The sequence below is a fragment of the Ptychodera flava genome, chromosome 19, assembly GCF_041260155.1.
Source record: "Ptychodera flava strain L36383 chromosome 19, AS_Pfla_20210202, whole genome shotgun sequence".
NCBI classification, from domain to species: domain Eukaryota; kingdom Metazoa; phylum Hemichordata; class Enteropneusta; family Ptychoderidae; genus Ptychodera; species Ptychodera flava.
The window spans coordinates 3302240-3322500 of record NC_091946.1 but is presented as its reverse complement, the minus strand read 5'-3'; the positions used below and the strand labels follow the sequence as shown (position 1 = coordinate 3322500).

The 20261-nt window shown below is 39.0% G+C and overlaps 1 protein-coding gene across 1 annotated transcript in view; it reads right to left on the bottom strand.

The window, feature by feature from the left end:
- Positions 1-19300, bottom strand: part of LOC139118403 (organic cation transporter protein-like) — a 21571-nt gene extending 2271 nt beyond the window's left edge. Inside the window, exons 1-8 of the mRNA XM_070681704.1 lie at positions 18248-19300; positions 16914-17017; positions 15852-16006; positions 3722-3890; positions 3346-3454; positions 2536-2672; positions 1826-2040; positions 730-837 (exon numbers count right to left, since the gene is read on the bottom strand). Of these exons, the coding sequence (XP_070537805.1) occupies positions 730-837; positions 1826-2040; positions 2536-2672; positions 3346-3454; positions 3722-3890; positions 15852-16006; positions 16914-17017; positions 18248-18655 (1405 nt within the window). The 5' untranslated portion in view covers positions 18656-19300. The remainder of the gene's footprint in view (positions 1-729; positions 838-1825; positions 2041-2535; positions 2673-3345; positions 3455-3721; positions 3891-15851; positions 16007-16913; positions 17018-18247) is intronic.
- Positions 19301-20261: the final 961 nt, after the last annotated feature.

Here is a 20261-nt window from a genome sequence, read left to right as displayed (position 1 = left end):
ATGTATCTGTTGTTTGTATCTATGAATATATCTATCTATAGCTATCTATCTATTTATGTAATATCTTGTTGCGTGTTTTGTAAACTTAACGAAGTATATTCAATCACATGACGTTGTGTTGTTTAAACTGTTTGAGCTTCTACAGGTGCAACAATGAGAATAATGATAAGAGTATAGATCAGAGTATGTTTGAAATAAGTCAATAAAAGTAAAATTCGCTGGATGTGGCTTACACGGAAGTTTAAAGAATGCCTCATGTAGTTTATACTTACAAATCCGTCGCACACTGATCATGTCATGTCATGTCATGTCATGTCATGTCATGTCATGTCATGTCATGTCATGTCATGTCATATCATATCATATCATATCATATCATATCATATCACTTCGTATCATATCATATCGTATCATATCATATCATATCGTATCATATCATACGTATCATATACATATCGTATCATCTCGTATCATATCATATCATATCATATCATATCATATCATATCATATCATATCGTACCATATCATATCATATCATATCATATCATATCATATCATATCATATCATATCATATCATACCATATCATATCATATCATATCATATCATATCATATCATATCATATCATATCATATCATACCATATCATATCATATCATATCATATCGTATCATATCATATCATAATGATCAACCTATCTTTATAAGATGGCCAAATTATATTACCTACCTGATAGCAGTTGGTAAAAGTTCGGTGAATGAGTGACAATTGTCCAGAAAGCAGCGGCTACTGCTAACTTTCCTATCACCGCAATGGAGAGAGCTGCATACCACAGATCTGCAATTGTGGAGGAATACAATGAGTGCACACTAACGTTTTATTTTGGTAGAGTTGGAAAACAAAAGTAATACTTCGATGGAGGGACTGGGATATGCGCAAAGATAAACTGCCACACAATTTGACAAGTTAAGGTAAGTTGAGAAAAATGTCCCGAAAATTGTGAGGAACACTGTTTATGCAATCTGGGTATGTGGGGAAACTTAAAATTGCTCTCTCACAGCAAAACTGCTTGAGTCGGTTTTCAAGAGGCGGTCGTCAATCCTGCTGCATTAATTGACTATTGATAATTGACTATTGATAATTGATAATTGACTATTGGCGATTGACGATTGGGATATTGTGAGTTCTTTGTTTTGTTTTATTTTGGTTTCTGACTTTAATCCGCTATGTAGGCGGAGGCGGACTCGATTAGTTGCTGGACAACTATTTTCCGCACTCCTTTTCCCCTCATTTTGTGTAATGGAATCACTGTAAATTTACATTTGATCTTCACCTTTTTTGGGAATAAAACATTAACATTATTATTATTATTATGTAACGTTTCACTACGTACATACTAAAGATTCCAAAACAATATTTCTGTCTGTCGGATTCAACTGTTCGCTGGATATTTATCTCCGGTAAATTGTCGTTCAAATTTTCAGCCTTTACTTTGATATACTAACAGCATAAAGAAGAGCATTCGTGTCACGCCTCGTACTTTCCTAACAAAATACCCGAGAATAAAATACATGTACGTGTAGTTTCATGAACTCTACAGCGTGTGAAGAGGTCGCAGTCAGGACATTGTAACAGCTTAGCTCGGTTATTGTACCACTCCTTTCAAGGAAGGGGATTTTGCTGAACGGTTTTGACTGACATGGTGACCTATATTGTGAGTTCGAATCCATGAAAGAAGCCAAGAAATAGTTTCCTTGCTATCTAAATTAATGGGTGAATAAATATGACTGACCAAAATGTAGCAGAAGAACATGCTCGTACTTACCTTGGGGAAAGAATTGAGAAGCAATGCACCCAACTCCAGCCACCACACAGAAACAACATAGGGGGACGATGCGTCCATATTTGTCCAATAAATAGACCGCCAGAAGCACCCCTGGAATTTCGACAGCGCCACCAAGGAAAAAGTTCACGTACGTGTCGCCTTGTAGAGATGACATATTCAAAGAAACTCCAAAATAGGATACAGAGGAGGTCATCCTGTAAATATGAGAAATCAATAAGAGATAAGATTACTTTGAAAATGCAAAAAGTGATTAAATATAAAGTATTTCGTACTCTTGCGATATTCCCAATCAGATGTGATTTGAAAATGCTCCAGTGTGTAAGTATATCTTCCAGCTGTCTACCAATTGACACTTTATTGCGATGGGTTCTTAACTTCGTTGAAATTGTTATTATCAACATCACGGGCAATATTCATCATTCATAGCTTCAATGAGCAAAAACCTATTACGTATATTCATCACATGGAGTGGCCCGAATAGCCACTTGTGTAATAAATTCATACATGGAAGGCATGTCCAACGAAATTTCGAAAGCTTTAGCTATCCAAGAATCGAATGGTGATGCCGTCAATCGATTTAATAGCTCAGTAACGTCACGGCTTCAGTCGACGTCGTACGGCTAAATGTGCACGTCGCCGTTGCCTGGTGATAAACTCGAAAACTCTACCGAAGTGTGAAGTTCACCTACCAAATACAAAACATCTTGAAGCCTCTTTTGCGGAGCACTGGTGTTCTGACAAGATCAATAATGCTATGGTTTCTTCTGATATTCGATCTGGCAATATTCCTTTCCGCATCCCACTTCATTGTTACTAGATTTTTCATCTATAATTTGCAGAAAGGGGCGCAAATGACATCAATATAATAAAATTGATGCATGTTTTCCCTGAATCACGCATGCGAGAAATATGGTAGACAGGTTGCTCAAATTATTCTCGCTGAAGCCAGAGAAACATTAAGAAATTCGTGTTAATATTTAAAAAGCAAGGCTCAGAGCTAGGTCCGGTTTACAGCAGAAAATACAGGAAAGCGTACAGTAACAGTAATATTTTCTGTTCGTAAGCGTGATATGTATCAGCCTGAGTATGAAGACTCATTCTCCGGTCATTTAAGCTAAAAGGACCTTAAGGCATGGTTTTGTATTTTTTTTGACAGAGAAAAGAATAACAAGCAGAAAATATCCATAATATGTAAAATTTCTTTTCTTGATCGAAATACAATTCTTGCTGGAAACATCTCAATACACTGTGACAAAGAATAGACATATACTGCTCAAAGTGATACGAGAGACAGACAGACAGACAGAGAGACAGAGAGAGAGAGAGTGTGTGTGTGTGTGTGTGTGTGTGTGTGTGTGTGTGTGTGTGTGTGTGTGTGTGTGTGTGTGTGTGTGTGTGTGTGTGTCACTGCCTGGGACAATAACACTGTAGAAATAAAGACGAGCGGACAGACTAACATACATACAGATGAAAAAAGTTAGGGAATTACGAATACTGACCAAGTAGCTGATATCTTTCTTGTTTATTCTCGCTGCCTTCAATATGATGACCTCAGCTTCCGTTACATCTCCGCGTGATAGCAGCCATCTTGGGGACTCCGGGACAATCCTTCAATATTAAAATTATAGTTTCTAAAATATGTGAAATTTATGATATGTTACCTTTTTTAAAAGTGTAAGTGTTAGAAAATATATGCAATGCATTGCGTGCCTCAAGGAGAGATGCAGGAATCTATGAAATAACATAAGAAAGTGACAAGTTAAAAGGTGGACAATAAACAAACGACAAATACGCACAGTCAAAGTTTGCAACTAAAATCACATGCTAGGTCACCTGCTTTTATGTAAGAAATGGCGTAATCTTACATACTCTTACCAAAAATAAGGCAGTATGAACAACCCAGGAAGACACATGGCAAGAATGAGGTGGCGCCAATTCCTCACTAGATACGCCAGCCCTCCTTGACTCATGTAAGCCAAAGCGTAGAACACCACTATCGTATTGCTTACAAACGCCCTCTTTGAGCATCCTATCCATTCTAAAGCTGATAAGAAAGAAAGAAGAAAGAAAGAAGAAATCCAATCATTTTCATCACCATCTCTACCACCATTATCATCATCATCATCATCATCATCATCATCATCATCATCATCATCATTATTATCCCTAAAGAACATTTCTATTGTTACAGACTAAATTTTCTCTGGCTTATTGATATTGTTTTTGTAATTTCGGAATCTGTACAAGGGTCAATGAACGAGACGGCTGAACTTTCCAAGTCTGTGTAAGGTTAATGATCATTACGAATTTTCCTACATCTTGGTTAAAACTCCGTTGTCAGGGACATTCAATGTATTTGCGTCATTGATACCTAAGTATCAAGGATAAAGATAGAAACTTGTACTAGTGACATCTATTGTCAAGGCAGTAAAGTGAATTCTTACCATCAATATCTAAATTCCAGACAGGACCCTGGGACGATTACGTAAGGGAAATGTTGTATAACGATGATGTCACTTATGCAGATCATGTATGATTTTATATGATCAAGGGCCTATCAGAGAAAGTTTAGTAATGTATTTCTTTAATTGAACCAATCAAGAAATACTAGTCGATTAGCGATTGGAGGCTTAACTAATTTAATCTAATTAGGATGCTACAATTTCTTTTAAAAAAGGGATAATCACCCACTATTTTCAGTCGGAGATAGCTGGGCATCTGATGTGTAAACTTTACACTTCAGTAATAAACCACCATCATTGATATCCAACAACTCTGTGAGTCTCTACTCTGTCAAAGATCTCGAAGTACCTCTCAGCAGTGAGTACGCTCCCCAGACCGGCGAGTAAGACTATAACACTTGGTGGAGATATCCGACGGGTAACAAGCAAGCTCACATTGTTGAGTGTATGACAACTCGTAGTGGAAGGCACTACTCTAGAATGGCCGACGAGGAACAACAGCAGCCCCAGCCAGAAGCCGGTGAAGAAACTACTGAGTGGCAGCGTAATATCGCCACTCAACTGACTGAAATCCGCCTTAACAACAGCGATGATAATGGTATTGGTCCCGGCATCTTTCGTGGTCGAGAGGATGAAAACGCACGGAGATGGTGGCAAAGGTACAAAGACTACGTAATCTTCAAAAACTGGCCAACGGAGAAACAACTGAGGGGAATCAGTCTCTACCTGACTGGTGAAGCAGAAAGATGGTACCATGGCCAGCCTGATGATGCAAAAAACGATATGGAGGCCCTAGGGACTGCATTTCTGGATCGATTCGGTAAGTGCGGCCCGATTTGGCTATACGATCAGATGTTGTTCAAGTTAAAACAACAACCGACCCAAACTGTCGAACAATATGCAACCATGTTGAAGGAAAAGGGGGAGAAGGCTCAGAAAACCGACCGGGAGATTTTATCCTTTTTCATCAACGGACTGCGACCACCCATTCAAGCCTTCGTCGCGGGAAAGGCTCCTGCGGACTTTGCCTCTGCTTATCTACAAGCCAAAACAGCCGAAGTTGTAACAGCAATACCCCAGGAACCGTCAAAGGACAATGACGAATTACAACAAATCATCGGAAAACTCGGCGGGCTCCAACAAGAAGTGAAGGACATAAAGACAAAGATAGACGATCGTCGACCTCTAAGGGAACCACAGCGACCAAAGCAAGTCTACGGGGGACGGACCCTCCAACATGCACAGGTACGATGCAACCGTTGTTATCAAATAGGACATAGTGCTCCAAATTGCCCTCAAAACCAGCATAGTTTTCAGTTAGATTTTCGTAAATGTTATAATTGTGGGGAACAAGGGCACATTGCCCGACGATGTCCACGGAGTCATTTAAACATGTAAGGCCCCGTCGGAGAATAAGTTCTAGAGAGTCGACCGATTATAGGCCATGTTATAGTGATGATAAGACTCTGCTAGTTATAAATCAAACAGGTAGTGATTTTTCTGATGACAAAGGCTTTGGTGTTTTTCATGAGAATTTAATTTCTGTGTTAATGTTTAATCAAAATGTAAAGTCTTTGATTGATACAGGGGCTCATATTACGGTAGCACCTATTCGATTATTGGATAAAGTTCCTGCTTTGCGAAATTATCCTATTCTGAAATCACGATATTCCCAGGTACAAACTGCAAATAATGGTAACATGAATATAATAGGATTTATGAAAGTTCCTGCTTTTATCGGTAATAAGCGTGTGATGCTGTATATTCATTTTGTTAATTCATTGTATCATGATTTGATTTTAGGTTTAGATTTTATGAAGCGTTATCGAGCTGTTATTGATTTTAATGCTAATAATTTACGTTTGCGTTCTAATGTACCCCTTCGAGTTAGTAGTGAGGTAATAATTCCTCCTAAATGTGAAATGGTGATTTCTGCAAAGGTGCCACATAAGTACTCTGATGGAATTTTGGGATGTATTTCTGACAAAAGGACCCGATTGACGCCTGGTATTTTAGTAGCTCGTGGTTTGGCCTATTCAAGTAAACGATCACTCCCAATTAGAATTGTAAATTCATTTGATACTGAAGTAAGAATTAAGAAAAATGCTGTTGTTGGTACATTTTCTGCTTTGCCTAAGGGAAGTCAAATTCTCCGTTTAACAGATCCCATGATTAATACGTTCTTTGCTCAAACTAAAGATTGTGCCAGTGAGAAGTCTGATTTGTTAGATCAAATGAAATTAGATGAATTAGATATCACTCCAAAACAGAGGGAGCAACTTAAAAATGTATTGTTACGAAATTCTGAGGCTTTTGTTGATTCTACGGGTCAACTAGGCCATTGTGATGTTATTAAACACAACATTAAGTTGAAAGAGGGTGCCATACCGTTCCGCCGCCAGCCCTATCGTGTTACCCCAGAGAAGCGACATGAAATTGAGAATCAAGTTGAGACTTTATTGAGACAAGGTATTATTGAACCCTCCACCTCCCCCTTCGCCAGTCCAGTGGTTTTGGTCGCAAACCAGACTCTTCCTTTAGATTCTGTACGGACTTTCGTTTATTGAATATCTTACGGTTCCTGACTCATTTCCCTTGCCCAGAACCGATGAATCATTGGAAATGTTAGGGCGAAACAACCCCCAATATTTTTCAACTCTAGATTTACAATCAGGATTTTTTCAGTTAGAATTAGATGAGGAAAGTAGGCCTAAAACTGCTTTTGTTACACATCAGGGGTTATATCAATATAGGAGACTGGCCCAAGGGTTAAGAAATAGTCCCAGTTGTTTCCAACGTACCATGCAATTTGTATTACGTAATATTATGTGGAAATATGTTTTGTGTTATATTGACGACATTATTATATTTAGTAACACCTTTGAAGAGCATCTCCAACATCTTGATACTGTATTGACGCGATTACGTCAAGCAGGGTTGAAACTAAAGCCCAGCAAATGTCAGTTCATGCGAAAGAATGTTAGGTTTTTGGGACACATAATTAGCAAAGATGGGATCTCTGTGGATCAAAGCAAAGTAGAAGCTGTTCGGAACTATCCCCGCCCACACACTGTTACACAATTGAAGTCATTTTTGGGGTTGGCAAATTATTATAGAAAATTCATTAAGAATTTTTCAATTATTGCGAGGCCATTGCATAAATTGTTGGCAAAGGACACTAAATTTGAGTGGAGTGATCAATGTGAAGAAGCATTCGCCAAGTTGAAACAAACTTTGTGTGAAGCGCCCATTTTGGGTTATCCTGATATGAATGGGGAATTTATAATTTACACAGATAGTTCCACCTACGCTTTGGGATTTGTGTTAGCACAACAGCAAGAAGGTGTCGAGCGGGTTATTTTGTATGGGGGACGAAGTTTAAATAGGCATGAGAGAAATTATTCTGTGACTGAGTTAGAGGCCTTAGCTGTTATACATGCTGTTCGATATTGTGATCCATACATACGGAGTAATCATATTACCATAGTGACTGACCATTCAAACCTAACGTATATGTTTAAACAGAAGGTCCCTAGTGGTAGACTTGGTCGTTGGATAATAACTATGCAGCAGTACAATTATGATATTGTTTACCGACCTGGAAGGAAGCACATGAATGCGGATGGCTTGTCTAGGAGGCCCTATCAACAATGTGAGGGATACCCCTCTGATGTAACTGATTTAGAGCAGGCTCCACAGATTAACAATAATTTAGATGACAAGGTTAAGTTGGTTGACAAGGCTGTAAATACAAGTCAACTAGAAATTCCATTGATAAATATATAGAGAGGGGTACACAAACAGAGTCGAAGCAGAATCTCTAACAGAATCGTCAATACACAGTAGATCCCCTACAGGGAGTGATAATGAGGATAATGGTAATGACTTAAATCAAGAGGTAATAACTAGAATGAAAGATGAGCAGCGGAATGACTCTTACCTGAAACAGGTAATTAAATATCTAGAACAGAGTGAATTGCCCCTGAATGATAAATTAGCCAGGAAAATAGTTAATATGGCCCCTAACTACGACATAGTTGATGGAGTGTTGTACCACTACTGGAAACCTACAGGAAAAGCAGCTCGTAAAACTGATTGTGTAAGACAGGTAGTAATCCCAGCTTCTTTAAAGAATTATGTAATCAAGAGGGCCCATGACTGTGTTCTAGGTGGACACTTGGGTTATTCCAAAACGTTGGGTGTTTTACGACAGAGGTATTTTTGGGAAAGGATGCCACGGGACATAAATTATATATCAAGACGTGTGCACACTGTCATACAAGGAAGAGGGCTATCCCTCCTGTACATGCTAAATTAATGCCCATTCCCGTAACTGGACCCTGGGATCAGTTAGGGATGGATATTGTAGGCCCCTTGCCTCGGACTTATAATGGTCATAAATACATCTTAGTTCTCACTGATTATTTTTCTAAATTCCCATTAGCATATCCATTGCGAAATGCAAGAGCTGAAACAGTAGCTAAAATACTTTTTGATGAAGTCATAGCTACATATGGTAGTCCGAGGGTCCTACTAAGCGATCAAGGTACAAATTTCCTTTCACAAGTTGTGAGGGAAACTTGTAAATATTTTAATATAGAGCGCAAAGTGTCCTCCCCATATAGACCTCATACGAACGGATTAACGGAACGTTTTAACGGTGTGTTAGTTGACATGTTATCCATGTTCGTAGATAGCAAACAGAAAGATTGGGACCGATATATAACTTCTGTGTTATTTGCTTATCGAGTTAGTCCACAAGAAGCAACAGGGCTATCTCCCTTTTTCATGTTATACGGAAGGGAGGCTACCCTCCCTATGGATGTAGAATTCCAACCAGTTGAGGGACGAACAAGAAATATTACCACACATTTGGAATATTTGGCAGAGAAACATGAAATAGCTCATAAATTGGCGAAAACGAATATTGCCAATTATCAAAAGGGTATGAAAGACCGTCACGATCGGGCCATAAAGAAAACTCAGAATTTAAAGATAGGGGATGCAGTTTACCTTTTTAAACCAGCAGTCAAACCTGGGGTAAATAAGAAATTTATCCACAGATGGACGGGCCCCTATATAATTGCAGAGCAGGTATCTCCTGTTAATTTTAAGTTACGTCATTTAAATAGCAGCCGGAATTATCGGAAGGTCATTCATATGAATCGTTTAAAGAAAGCTTATTTGAGGCCTTCTGAATTTAATTCGTCTTCATCTGAAGACCTGAATGAGGAACCTGAAGTTTCTATGAGGTCCCTTAGTGAGCATGCCGAGCCTCCCATACCCGAGGATAGGGTTTCCCAGAGTAGCTCTGAGGAGCCTACACACAGGGAAGTAGATTCGGATTGTATAAGCGTTAATACTGATAGTGAAGTGTCTCAGGCGAGAGTTGATGATTTATCACAGTCCCCTGCCCCTTATTTTGAAGTTGATAAAGTTTTGAAAGGTCGATATCGAAATGGTAAATTACAATATCTGGTAAAATGGAAGAATTATTCTCATAAAGAAAATACATGGGAATATGCTGAGAACTTGAATGATACTTTGTTGGAATATCTTCGAAAGAATCCTGTAAAAATAACTGGTAAACCTGTGATAGCTCATTTCCACGTATTTTAGATGAAGTAGCTTCAAACAGGGTCTGTTTTAGAGTTGTGGTCATGTGAATGAATGAAAGAAGTCAGACTTCGTGTGAATCACTGTATGTTTGTTGTGTAAATGGAGTACTCCAGTATGTTTGAGTGTATGAATGGAGTGACCCAATTCCTTGACCCTGCGAGTTACGTAACCGTAATTGCTACTGTACAGGAATTCAACTCTAAATTTAGAAGCCCCTTAACTGCTTTTATTGAGGGTAATTAACTTCTAAGTGTGAACTGCCGGCTGAGGTTAGGAGTAGGCTTACCCATTGTGATTTAAATTTGGCTCAACCTCAGAAGTTTATATCGGGAGTTTTTTTCTTTTCTTTCTTTTTATAGGGTTCTCTCTGCATGCTCTGGTTGGTTATGCTAGCCGTTCTCCTTTTGTCGACTAGGGTAAGCAGCAATGTAAACCCAGACATAATCGTTCGCCAGAATTTTGGAATTGTTTTTGAGCCAGTGGCCTTGGTTGAAGTGGCTCATTCTTACTGGCATGTAACTTTTTCTATTCCTCGTTTAAATTTTCTTGGCCTGGATACTATTATTACCGTTATGCCTACTGAATATCCTTGTAGTGACGTGCCCATGCCAAAGTCATGTACACTCCATGACAAATCAATCCAATCTTATCATAAGGAGGCAGTCCAGTTGTTAAAAGACGCCCAGCGTGTGCGTCGCGAAATAGATGATGTAATGGGAACTAAAGATTTTGAAGATGATGTACGTTCTCGGACAAAACGGGACGCCCCATTTTCCTTTATAGGAAAATTGTCGAAAAATTTGTTTGGGACTGCAACTGCAAAGGATGTACGGATTTTGGCTGAGCATGTACAAAAGGTAGAACGGTCTCAACAAAAGAATAGTCGGTTTATTTTAAATTTCGAAAGAGACTTGAGTTCCATTGTTCAACTTACTAATCGTAGAATTAATCACTTGTGGAAAACCTTTAACAAAACTCATAGTGATATTATGGCTCTCACTTATACAGTTGAATCTATTAGAGATGCCGTTAATGTTGGTATAGCTGATAGAGCAATGTTGGCTAGTGAAATTAATCTTATTCATAATCTCTTGCATACCTATATCGAATTGGATCGACGAACCACCTACTTAATGCGGATCTTATTTCTCTCTGAATCTCGTTTAGCAGCTTTAAAAACATTGGTCCAAGGTCGATTGCCCCCTGAATTAGTGAGTACCTCTGATATCAAACATGCTTTGGGGTCTGTTCAAAGAATTCTCGACCGGAAGTATCCCCATTTTCGGTTAGCCCACGAAAATCCCAAATACTATTATGAACAAACTCAAGTCCTCCATTATCATACAGCTACGTATCTTTATGTTAAAATGGCCGTTCCTTTGACTAACATGGATGCCCTTCATCAATTGTATCGGGTTCTCTCTTTTCCAGTACAAATACCAGACTCTTTTGAGAAACGCAACAATGCGACCATTTTATCGACAGGGTACACAGAAATTGTAGAATTATCATCCTATTTCGGGGTGGCTACTGATAGTTCAACTTATTTTGAGTTAACTACCGATCAATTTTCACGATGCAAGGGAGATCGAGTAAAAAGGTGTAATACGCCCTTTAAGATTTATAAAGCTAATTTTAAACGGTGTATTTGGTACTTATACATCAACGATATTAATAATATCCAACGTAATTGTCCCACCACTTTGAAACTGGCCCCTGAAATTAATGATGAAGTAATCCAACTTCCACAGTCACGAGCTTTAATTCAAGGGTCTAGTAAGGATTGGGAGTTACGATGTTCTAATGACACATTAATTCCTCTCGTCCCCTGTAACTTTTGTATTATTGAAATACCTTGCGATTGTGAACTTCATTCTACTGATTTCTTTCTCCCGGCCGTAATAACTAGCTGTCAACCAAATGCGACTTTATCCACATATCATGCAGCCAATGCAATATATCTTAAGGCTTTTTATTCCTTCGACCATGTTGTGAATTTCACTGGAATAACAACTTTTAATAAGCCATGGTTAGCTCAGACCCCAGATACTTTAGTTATGCAGAAAAGCTGGAATCGCTCCTTGGCCGTAGATCAGACGATTAAACTAGATATAAAAAGAGCAGCTGATGTTTTACGTGAGCATGAGCAAGTTTTCCTTTCTCCGCTTGACGAGGCAGCGTTTACTTACGATTGGGATGACATTTTTTCAACATCTTATTCTTTGTGGTTAATAATTCCGATTGTAATTGCGTTTGTATTGATAGGCTTGGCACAACTGTATCTGTTCTTGAAGTATAAAAGTTTACAACGCTTTCTTTTATTGTTGCAAATTCCCAAGGGTGTTCAGGCGGTAGAAAATTTAAACAATCTCTATTGGGATCCTTTGCCAACAATAGCTGTTAACTGGACCAACACCTTCCAATCAAGCTCTTTTGACTTTGAGGATTCATCGTTTTTGAATGTGATCATCGCTGGGGTATCCCTGTTTGTCTTTTATAAATTGATAAAACGATTAAGACTATGTTGCTTGGGTCTTGTTAACAAAATTACCCCTCATAAGACGAACCTTTTATCACCTACGCCCAAAACTAATATCTTCCTCGAGCTGTCATCTGACCTCCAAGTAGTGATGCTCTTCGTTCACACTATTATTTATACCCCTTGCTCATTACGAACCACTTGTTTGACCTCGTTAGACATACGCGTGATAACCAAATATTACTTTAAAAGGTATTTGCACATAAATTGGGACCCCTTGCTCATCTATAGGTGTGACGGTGACAAGCTGCTAATTAAAAGGCATTTCTACTTACCGACAGACATCCCACTACCGTACTTTTCCTTTAGACAATTAACGAAGATGCCCCTCTCAAAACTACGTTTCCGATTGTTAGCAGGCAATTCAAATAGTTTGATATATACAGAAGTGAAAATTGTCTCTCCCGAAGGCAACTCACCTACACTGGAGGATATTTCTTCTGATTTGTTGAATTTGAAACAAGAAGTGTCAGAGGTGAAAGCAATGATACAAAAGACCACCCCCTCTCTTTTAAGTCCGCCTGACCAAGATATTAAGGTAACCGAATCTTGCAGTGCAGTAGATAGTGGCGAAAGCAGTGTCGAAAAGAAACGATTGAAAACGAGAAAAAGGTCCATGGAAACTGCTGGGGGTCAGGACAAGCCCATATACCGTAATATATCGGCCCCTCCGATAGCACAGATTTCAAGATCCAAATTTTCCCCTCTTTCTAGTATTGAAGAGGACCCAATGGATGAAAGAGTCGAACCAAATGTCTCAATTGAATTACTTCCTCGACGAAATCCATTGAGAAAGAGTAAGAAAAAATCAGTGAAAATAAAAGAGGAAGGTAAACCTTTAGCCTCAATTATGAGAAGGGAAGAGTCCCCGGGCCCTTCTGACGATTTCACGCGTGTGGCTATTGAACAGTATGGCACTCCCCCATAAAATAATGAATTTCTACGGAAATTTGGGTTAAAGTCAGAACCCGTATGATAATTATTAGTGGGGAATAATGTGTGAAGATTAATTAATGAATTTATTATTTCTTAAGGCGCCATATATATACACATATATCCGTATACTCGATTTTTGAATATTTAGTTTATTACTTATCGATATCTATCATTCTTTTAATTGCATTTATATCTGTATGTATTTTTATATCCATTTTATATCTTTTTTATAATTGTATCTTATTCGTCGACGGTATTTATGTATTTTAGTCGTTTTATAATATATATCTTGTTTTACTTTATATATATGTATGCCATTTATACTTTAGTCTTAGCATGTATTTAATGGATTATATTAATTTTTTTTGAGTTATGTTGTATGTTATCCAAACATTTAATCGATTATGTATTTTTGTATTGCATTATTCACTTTATCTAATAATATTTACTTGTATGTTAAATTGTTTTTGTATACTCGAATGCGGGACGCATTCCTTGAAATGAGGGGAGTGTTACAGACTAAATTTTCTCTGGCTTATTGATATTGTTTTTGTAATTTCGGAATCTGTACAAGGGTCAATGAACGAGACGGCTGAACTTTCCAAGTCTGTGTAAGGGTTAATGATCATTACGAATTTTCCTTCATCTTGGTTAAAACTCCGTTGTCAGGGACATTCAATGTATTTGCGTCATTGATACCTAAGTATCAAGGATAAAGATAGAAACTTGTACTAGTGACATCTATTGTCAAGGCAGTATAGTGAATTCTTACCATCAATATCTAAATTCCAGACAGGACCCTGGGACGATTACGTAAGGAAATGTTGTATAACGATGATGTCACTTATGCAGATCATGTATGATTTTATATGATCAAGGGCCTATCAGAGAAAGTTTAGTAATGTATTTCTTTAATTGAACCAATCAAGAAATACTAGTCGATTAGCGATTGGAGGCTTAACTAATTTAATCTAATTAGGATACTACAATTTCTTTTAAAAAAAGGGATAATCACCCACTATCTTCAGTCGGAGATAGCTGGGCATCTGATGTGTAAACTTTACACTTCAGTAATAAACCACCATCATTGATATCCAACAACTCTGTGAGTCTCTACTCTGTCAAAGATCTCGAAGTACCTCTCAGCAGTGAGTACACTCCCCAGACCGACGAGTACGACTATAACACTATCTCAATAATATTCTCCTATCTGCCAGTTTGTAGTGTGGTCACTATCATGAAAGGACAAAATGAACAAGCAAACGAAGAATAAAGGCACAGTCATAGTTTACAACTGCAGTCAAATTCAATGTCAACTGCGATTTTGATATTTTTAACCATGTGTGTTTTCAAGGTCAGCTACAGGCTCTTGCCCTATATATTGAGATACAAAGTATTCAGCTCGTCAACTCAGCCTGTACATGTGTAGATTGTCATTGTTGATAAGTGAATTCTGATCAGGACTACAATTCAAAGGTAGACAATACAGTGCATGACAAGCCAGTACCGTTGGTGTTTCAACATGCTTTGGGGATTAGATCAAGATACTGTAATCTTCATTAAAACAAAACTTGTGGAAAGAAAACATGATGACAAGTTACAGCTACTGGCTTGTCTAAAATTATGTTCATTAAAAATACCGGTAGATATCCCCTTACGAATTGCGATATCACCGAAGATGACGTCAGCATCAATGACATTTCAAGTGTGGTGATCATATGCAGGCTTAGGCAAGCAGTCTCAAGTAGTGTGAATATATATTATAGCCAAAACAAGGGACTATGTGCTTGAGGGTAGGTGACCATTTGCCTGTCAGGAGGGCAAATGGTCTATTGCCCTGAGGGTACATAGTCCCTTGTTTGGGCTATAATGTTTTTATTACATGCCTCTCTTACATAGTTTTCACTCAATATATGTTTGGGTTTATTTGCTAATGACAATCATGTGCTTTATTTCCATGTTAGACGAAAATCCGTTAAAAATTAGAACGATTTTCATCGTCGAATGGCGCATTGATATATTCAAATCACTGTTATGCGGTTTATCAATTTTTTGAAGCATAATCTTCGAAAAAAATCCGGATTTCCTGGGTAAAACATGTAGTTTTTAATCCCAAAGTTGCGGCCCGTGACGTCATCGTCGAGTCACCATTGAATCCTATGGAGCGCGCGACGTTCCGTATACAGGCACGTAGCAATAACTGTTGGTGACCGTTGAGTCTAGTCGGTGAATGTGTTCAAGGCCGAGATGACGAGCCGATCACAATTGATATCTTCATGATTTGGGAAGTTATAAAATTTAAAGAAATTGTTTTTCACGAACAGAATATAAATAATGGCAATATACATTAACATTTACAAGCAATAAAGCTTTGAAACATCACCCGTAATTGTAACAGCATCATCCCGGCCCCATGCAAGGTATAATTTTGAAACGTTTTGATACCTACTGTAGCTGAAAGTTACGACGTAAACGCCAAAAAACGTGCATCCGTAGAGAAACTGGAACAGTACGAAGGATTCCAGGGTTGGCGACAATGCAGAACAAACGCTGAATATAAATTGGAACAATACTGACGCGAATATCGATGGTTTCCTTCCGTACCTGAAAATTAAGAGTAACATAATGAGGGCTCAGATACTAATTTTCTTGGTTGTGAGATCTACGCGCGCCCTATGTACGCATTCAGAGAATAGAATGTCGAGGAAATGTCGAGGAAATCAAGAAATAGACCGAATACAGATGAGGGATGTACGGTTGCACGCAGTGCCTGGCAAGGAATTCACAAAATGCATTAGGGTGCAACATTATCGAGTGTTACGTCTCTGCAGCAGCGCTCTGTCTTTCTGTCTCCCCTTTGTCTCCCCTCTGTCTGTGTGTCTGTGTGTCTGTCTCTGTCTCTGTGTCTCTGTCTGTCTCTGTCTGTCTGTCTGTCTGTCTGTCTGTCTCTCTCTCTCTCTCTGTCTCTCTCTGTCTCTCTCTCTCTCCTCTCTCTCTCTCTCTCTCTCTCTCTCTCTCTCTCTCTCTCTCTCTCTCTCTCTCTCTCTCTCTGTCTGTCTCTGTCTCTCTCTGTCTCTCTCTGTCTTCAGCGTTGTTGCTCGGGAGCCTACGGTCCGTTCCCAGATGTGGCAATGCTAACCCATTTACAACCCTCAACTGTGTGACTATTGCCATTGTTGGCATGGAGATTTGAACCATGCTTCATCTTAATGTGACCATGGCGACCTCCGAGGAGACTATATACTAACATGCATGAGTATCACATGCATTGAACATTGCGTAGGCACACCATTACCTTTACGACTGCTTTCTAGCATTTTGTAACATATAGCGTGCTAAAGCAGTTTTATCTGCACTGATTAATTTTTTGCTTGTACACACGCAATCATTGTATCCTCTCAATCCTCTATGTTTTGCAAACACGTGCTAATAACCTCTACAGTTGGGCTAGATATGACAATTGTGAAAGTCTTCACAGAGCGTAGTCATTGATTTGGTTTTGATTATTTACCTGTCGGACAATGGTGATAGCAGGACTGTACCGACCAATACCCCGACATAAGCTGCTGACCTCGCGAGTTCTCGTAACCACGACCTATCACACACGAGATCCCACTATCACGTAAAATATCAAAAGAAATATCATAGCTACTGGTGTTATTCAGCACTTTATAAGAAAATGGTTGAACCATAACACTGACATACAAAGTGATGTTTGACAAAGGTCATTTGAATCCATAATCCAGTACAATAGCACTGTTCCATTCAGTTCCTCTTGAATTTAAAATCCAGATAACTTATGAATACACTGTGAATAGCGAACATGAATACTTAAAGATGAACTACAATTCAAAGAGAAACAGTCAATGGTGAACCTAGTACCTATACAGTAATATATTAACATTCATATGTACAACTGGGTGTCAAAATTCGGATCATATAAGTGGGTACAAGCTTTGTTAAGGGATCGGTCAAAATTTAAACGCACTCGCGAAAAACAAAACTCATCATGTTTATAGCGGATTGCTTAGCTCTATTTCGATTAACATCATGGCGTTGTTCAAATTAATATTAAGGTAGAATACACCACAGATATTCAGACTCTCAAACTTTTCCAATTCTTTTCTGATCGACCACTTGTGCCGGCTCATTTTGAAGCCCGTTAAAAAGGAAAAACTTCACCGTCATCAATTTTTTGAAAATCGAAAATTTTATTTTTCCCAATAGAGTTAAAACAGGGATCATGGCGGCCATTTTGAATTTCATATATCGGTAATTTGTTTGTAGTACTAAAATTTGCTCGGTGACCCCTGATTTTTATTCTTGATTTTATATAAGAACGGTTATTCCTTGGGGAAAATTTGAGTAAAAGTTTAAGTCTTTCACTTTCGAGGCGCATACTACCTTAACTGTACGCCACTATTATGCCATGGAAAACATGTATCTGCGTGATAATAAATAATCAGTCAGTGTTTTGAAATGACTGTTGTTCAAAAACTTTCAACGATACGAGTTTAACGCGCTCCCTTTGATCTTCTGACGATTGGTGAATACGAACGACGTTTGACAATTATTGTTTTATACAAACTCTATCCAGCTCGAGAATGGATCGTGCATGTAATAATTGCATTCGTCAAATAATGGAGCGACTGTGATAAACTTAAATCCTCTGAGTATTGTTCTACCAAACAAAGTGATACTGGTAGCAATACACGTATTGAATGCATTTAATATTTACTGGCCTAATACTGGATATTTCACACAAGTTTGGTCGTGTAGAATGTGGTTGTGACTTTCTTCGTTGTATTGCGCATGCTTCTATTGGCAATCGAAAATGATATTAACCTCTGTAACGACGCTTGTTCTATGATTTTTGATGTCAAAACTCCATCCAAGGTCACAATCCAACGTTGGCAATTCTGTCAAGCAGGAGGCGTTATCCTGATACAATGCCATCGAAATATTTCCACCGAAGTCAAAGTCGTCTGCGAAACGTCGACATTGGTTGGGCCGGCACACGCCATCTCGCAATTCGTGTGGAATTGGTGATCTTATGTCTTTGACATTAGTGACGTTTTTGACAAGGTCATCAGTCGTTTTGCAGACGTGTGGCACATTTGCGCCAATAAACGCCGGTCCAAGCTGAGTGAAACTGGTCGGTATCATACACAGACACATCAGGGAATAAACCAGTTTTTGGTAAAACCCAAAGTCACCCAAGTGATGCAAAATCTCATCGAATTCGATAGCCATGTTTTCAACCAACGCTAGCACTGGAACAGATTCTAAACGTAATTGATTTAAAATAGTTTTCAAGGACTTGTTTAAAAACAGTGTTACATAAGTTGCGTGACAAATTTAGTTGTATGCGCATGCGCTTTTTACATTCTTTCCGTCTACATCATTGACTGATCACATTTGAAACCCTTAAATATTGAGGGGATTCGTTTTCGAAAGAACAAGTATTCGGTGCGAGACATGTGACAATGCATACATAGCGCTAGCCAAACCTGCATGTGTATTGTGTTCATACAAAGTACGGAAGTACATTTTCTTTGATTTTGTTACAGTAACGTTCCTTTTCGTTCGTATTCTTTGCCATGACCCATTGCAACATGAGGACGTCATATTTAAGCATGGTCTCAATGCAACCTGGCTAGCTGGTGTGGACCGTCTATCTACATGATTTTCCCGCCTATTTGAGCTGTGATCGTCGACCAGCTACGCAGCATAAATTAGAACTAGATGGAGAGTTTCTGGCCATCTGAGGACTTTTTTCAACACAGCCATTTTCTGTCATGTCTTTCATGACTTTCGTACAACCATACTCAAGTTCTCAGCAAACTGTAAGGATTATGTATGGAATATCCCGCCAGTACTCATGGGCCATTGTTTGTCGTGTATGTTTCCATCCACACATCAATGGTCCAATTTACAGCAATGCCGTATGAACACGATTTGAACTAATTTGGGATAATTGGATTTGAAGTAATGTCGGTTTAATCTGAAAATACTAAGCTCATCTCTTTTTTTAGTTATACACTTGTTTTTATAAGTAATTTGTAATATTGCAACATTCAGCTGTAGGGCACCTAACACCTTTGAGAAATTTGAAAAACTGTGAGATCCAATTATCATAAATCAGTTCCAATCGTGTTTATTGTTTAACTGATATCGTAGGAATCAATGTGCCAAATAAAATTTGGAACGACGTCTTAAGGCGTCGTTTGCGACGTATTCGAATCCATTCGGGGATCACGGATCAGAAAAAGTTAAGTAGTCGGACAGTTTCCCAATCAGCAACGAAAATCCGTTTTGTATACATCTGAGGTGTATCCACCTGTACCAATGGAGCTATTCCAGACCTGGCCTCATACCAATGGAGCCATTCCAGGCCTCATACCAATGAAGCCATTCGAGGCCTCGTACCAATGGAGCCATTCCAGGCCTCGTACCAATGGAGCCATTCCAGGCCTCATACCAATGGAGCCATTCCAGGCCTCATACCAATGGAGCCATTCCAGGCCTCATACCAATGGAGCCATTCCAGGCCTCATACCAATGGAGCCATTCCAGGCCTCATACCAATGGAGCCATTCCAGGCCTCATACCAATGGAGCCACTCCAGGCCTCATACCAATGGAGCCATTCCAGGCCTCATACCAGTGGGCCACTCCAGGCCTCATACCAATGGAGCCATTCCAGGCCTCATACCAGTGGAGCCACTCCAGGCCTCATACCAAAGGAGCCATTCCAGGCCTCATACCAGTGGAGCCACTCCAGGCCTCATACCAATGGAGCCATTCCAGGCCTCATACCAATGGATACCAATGGAGCCATTCCAGGCCTCATACCAATG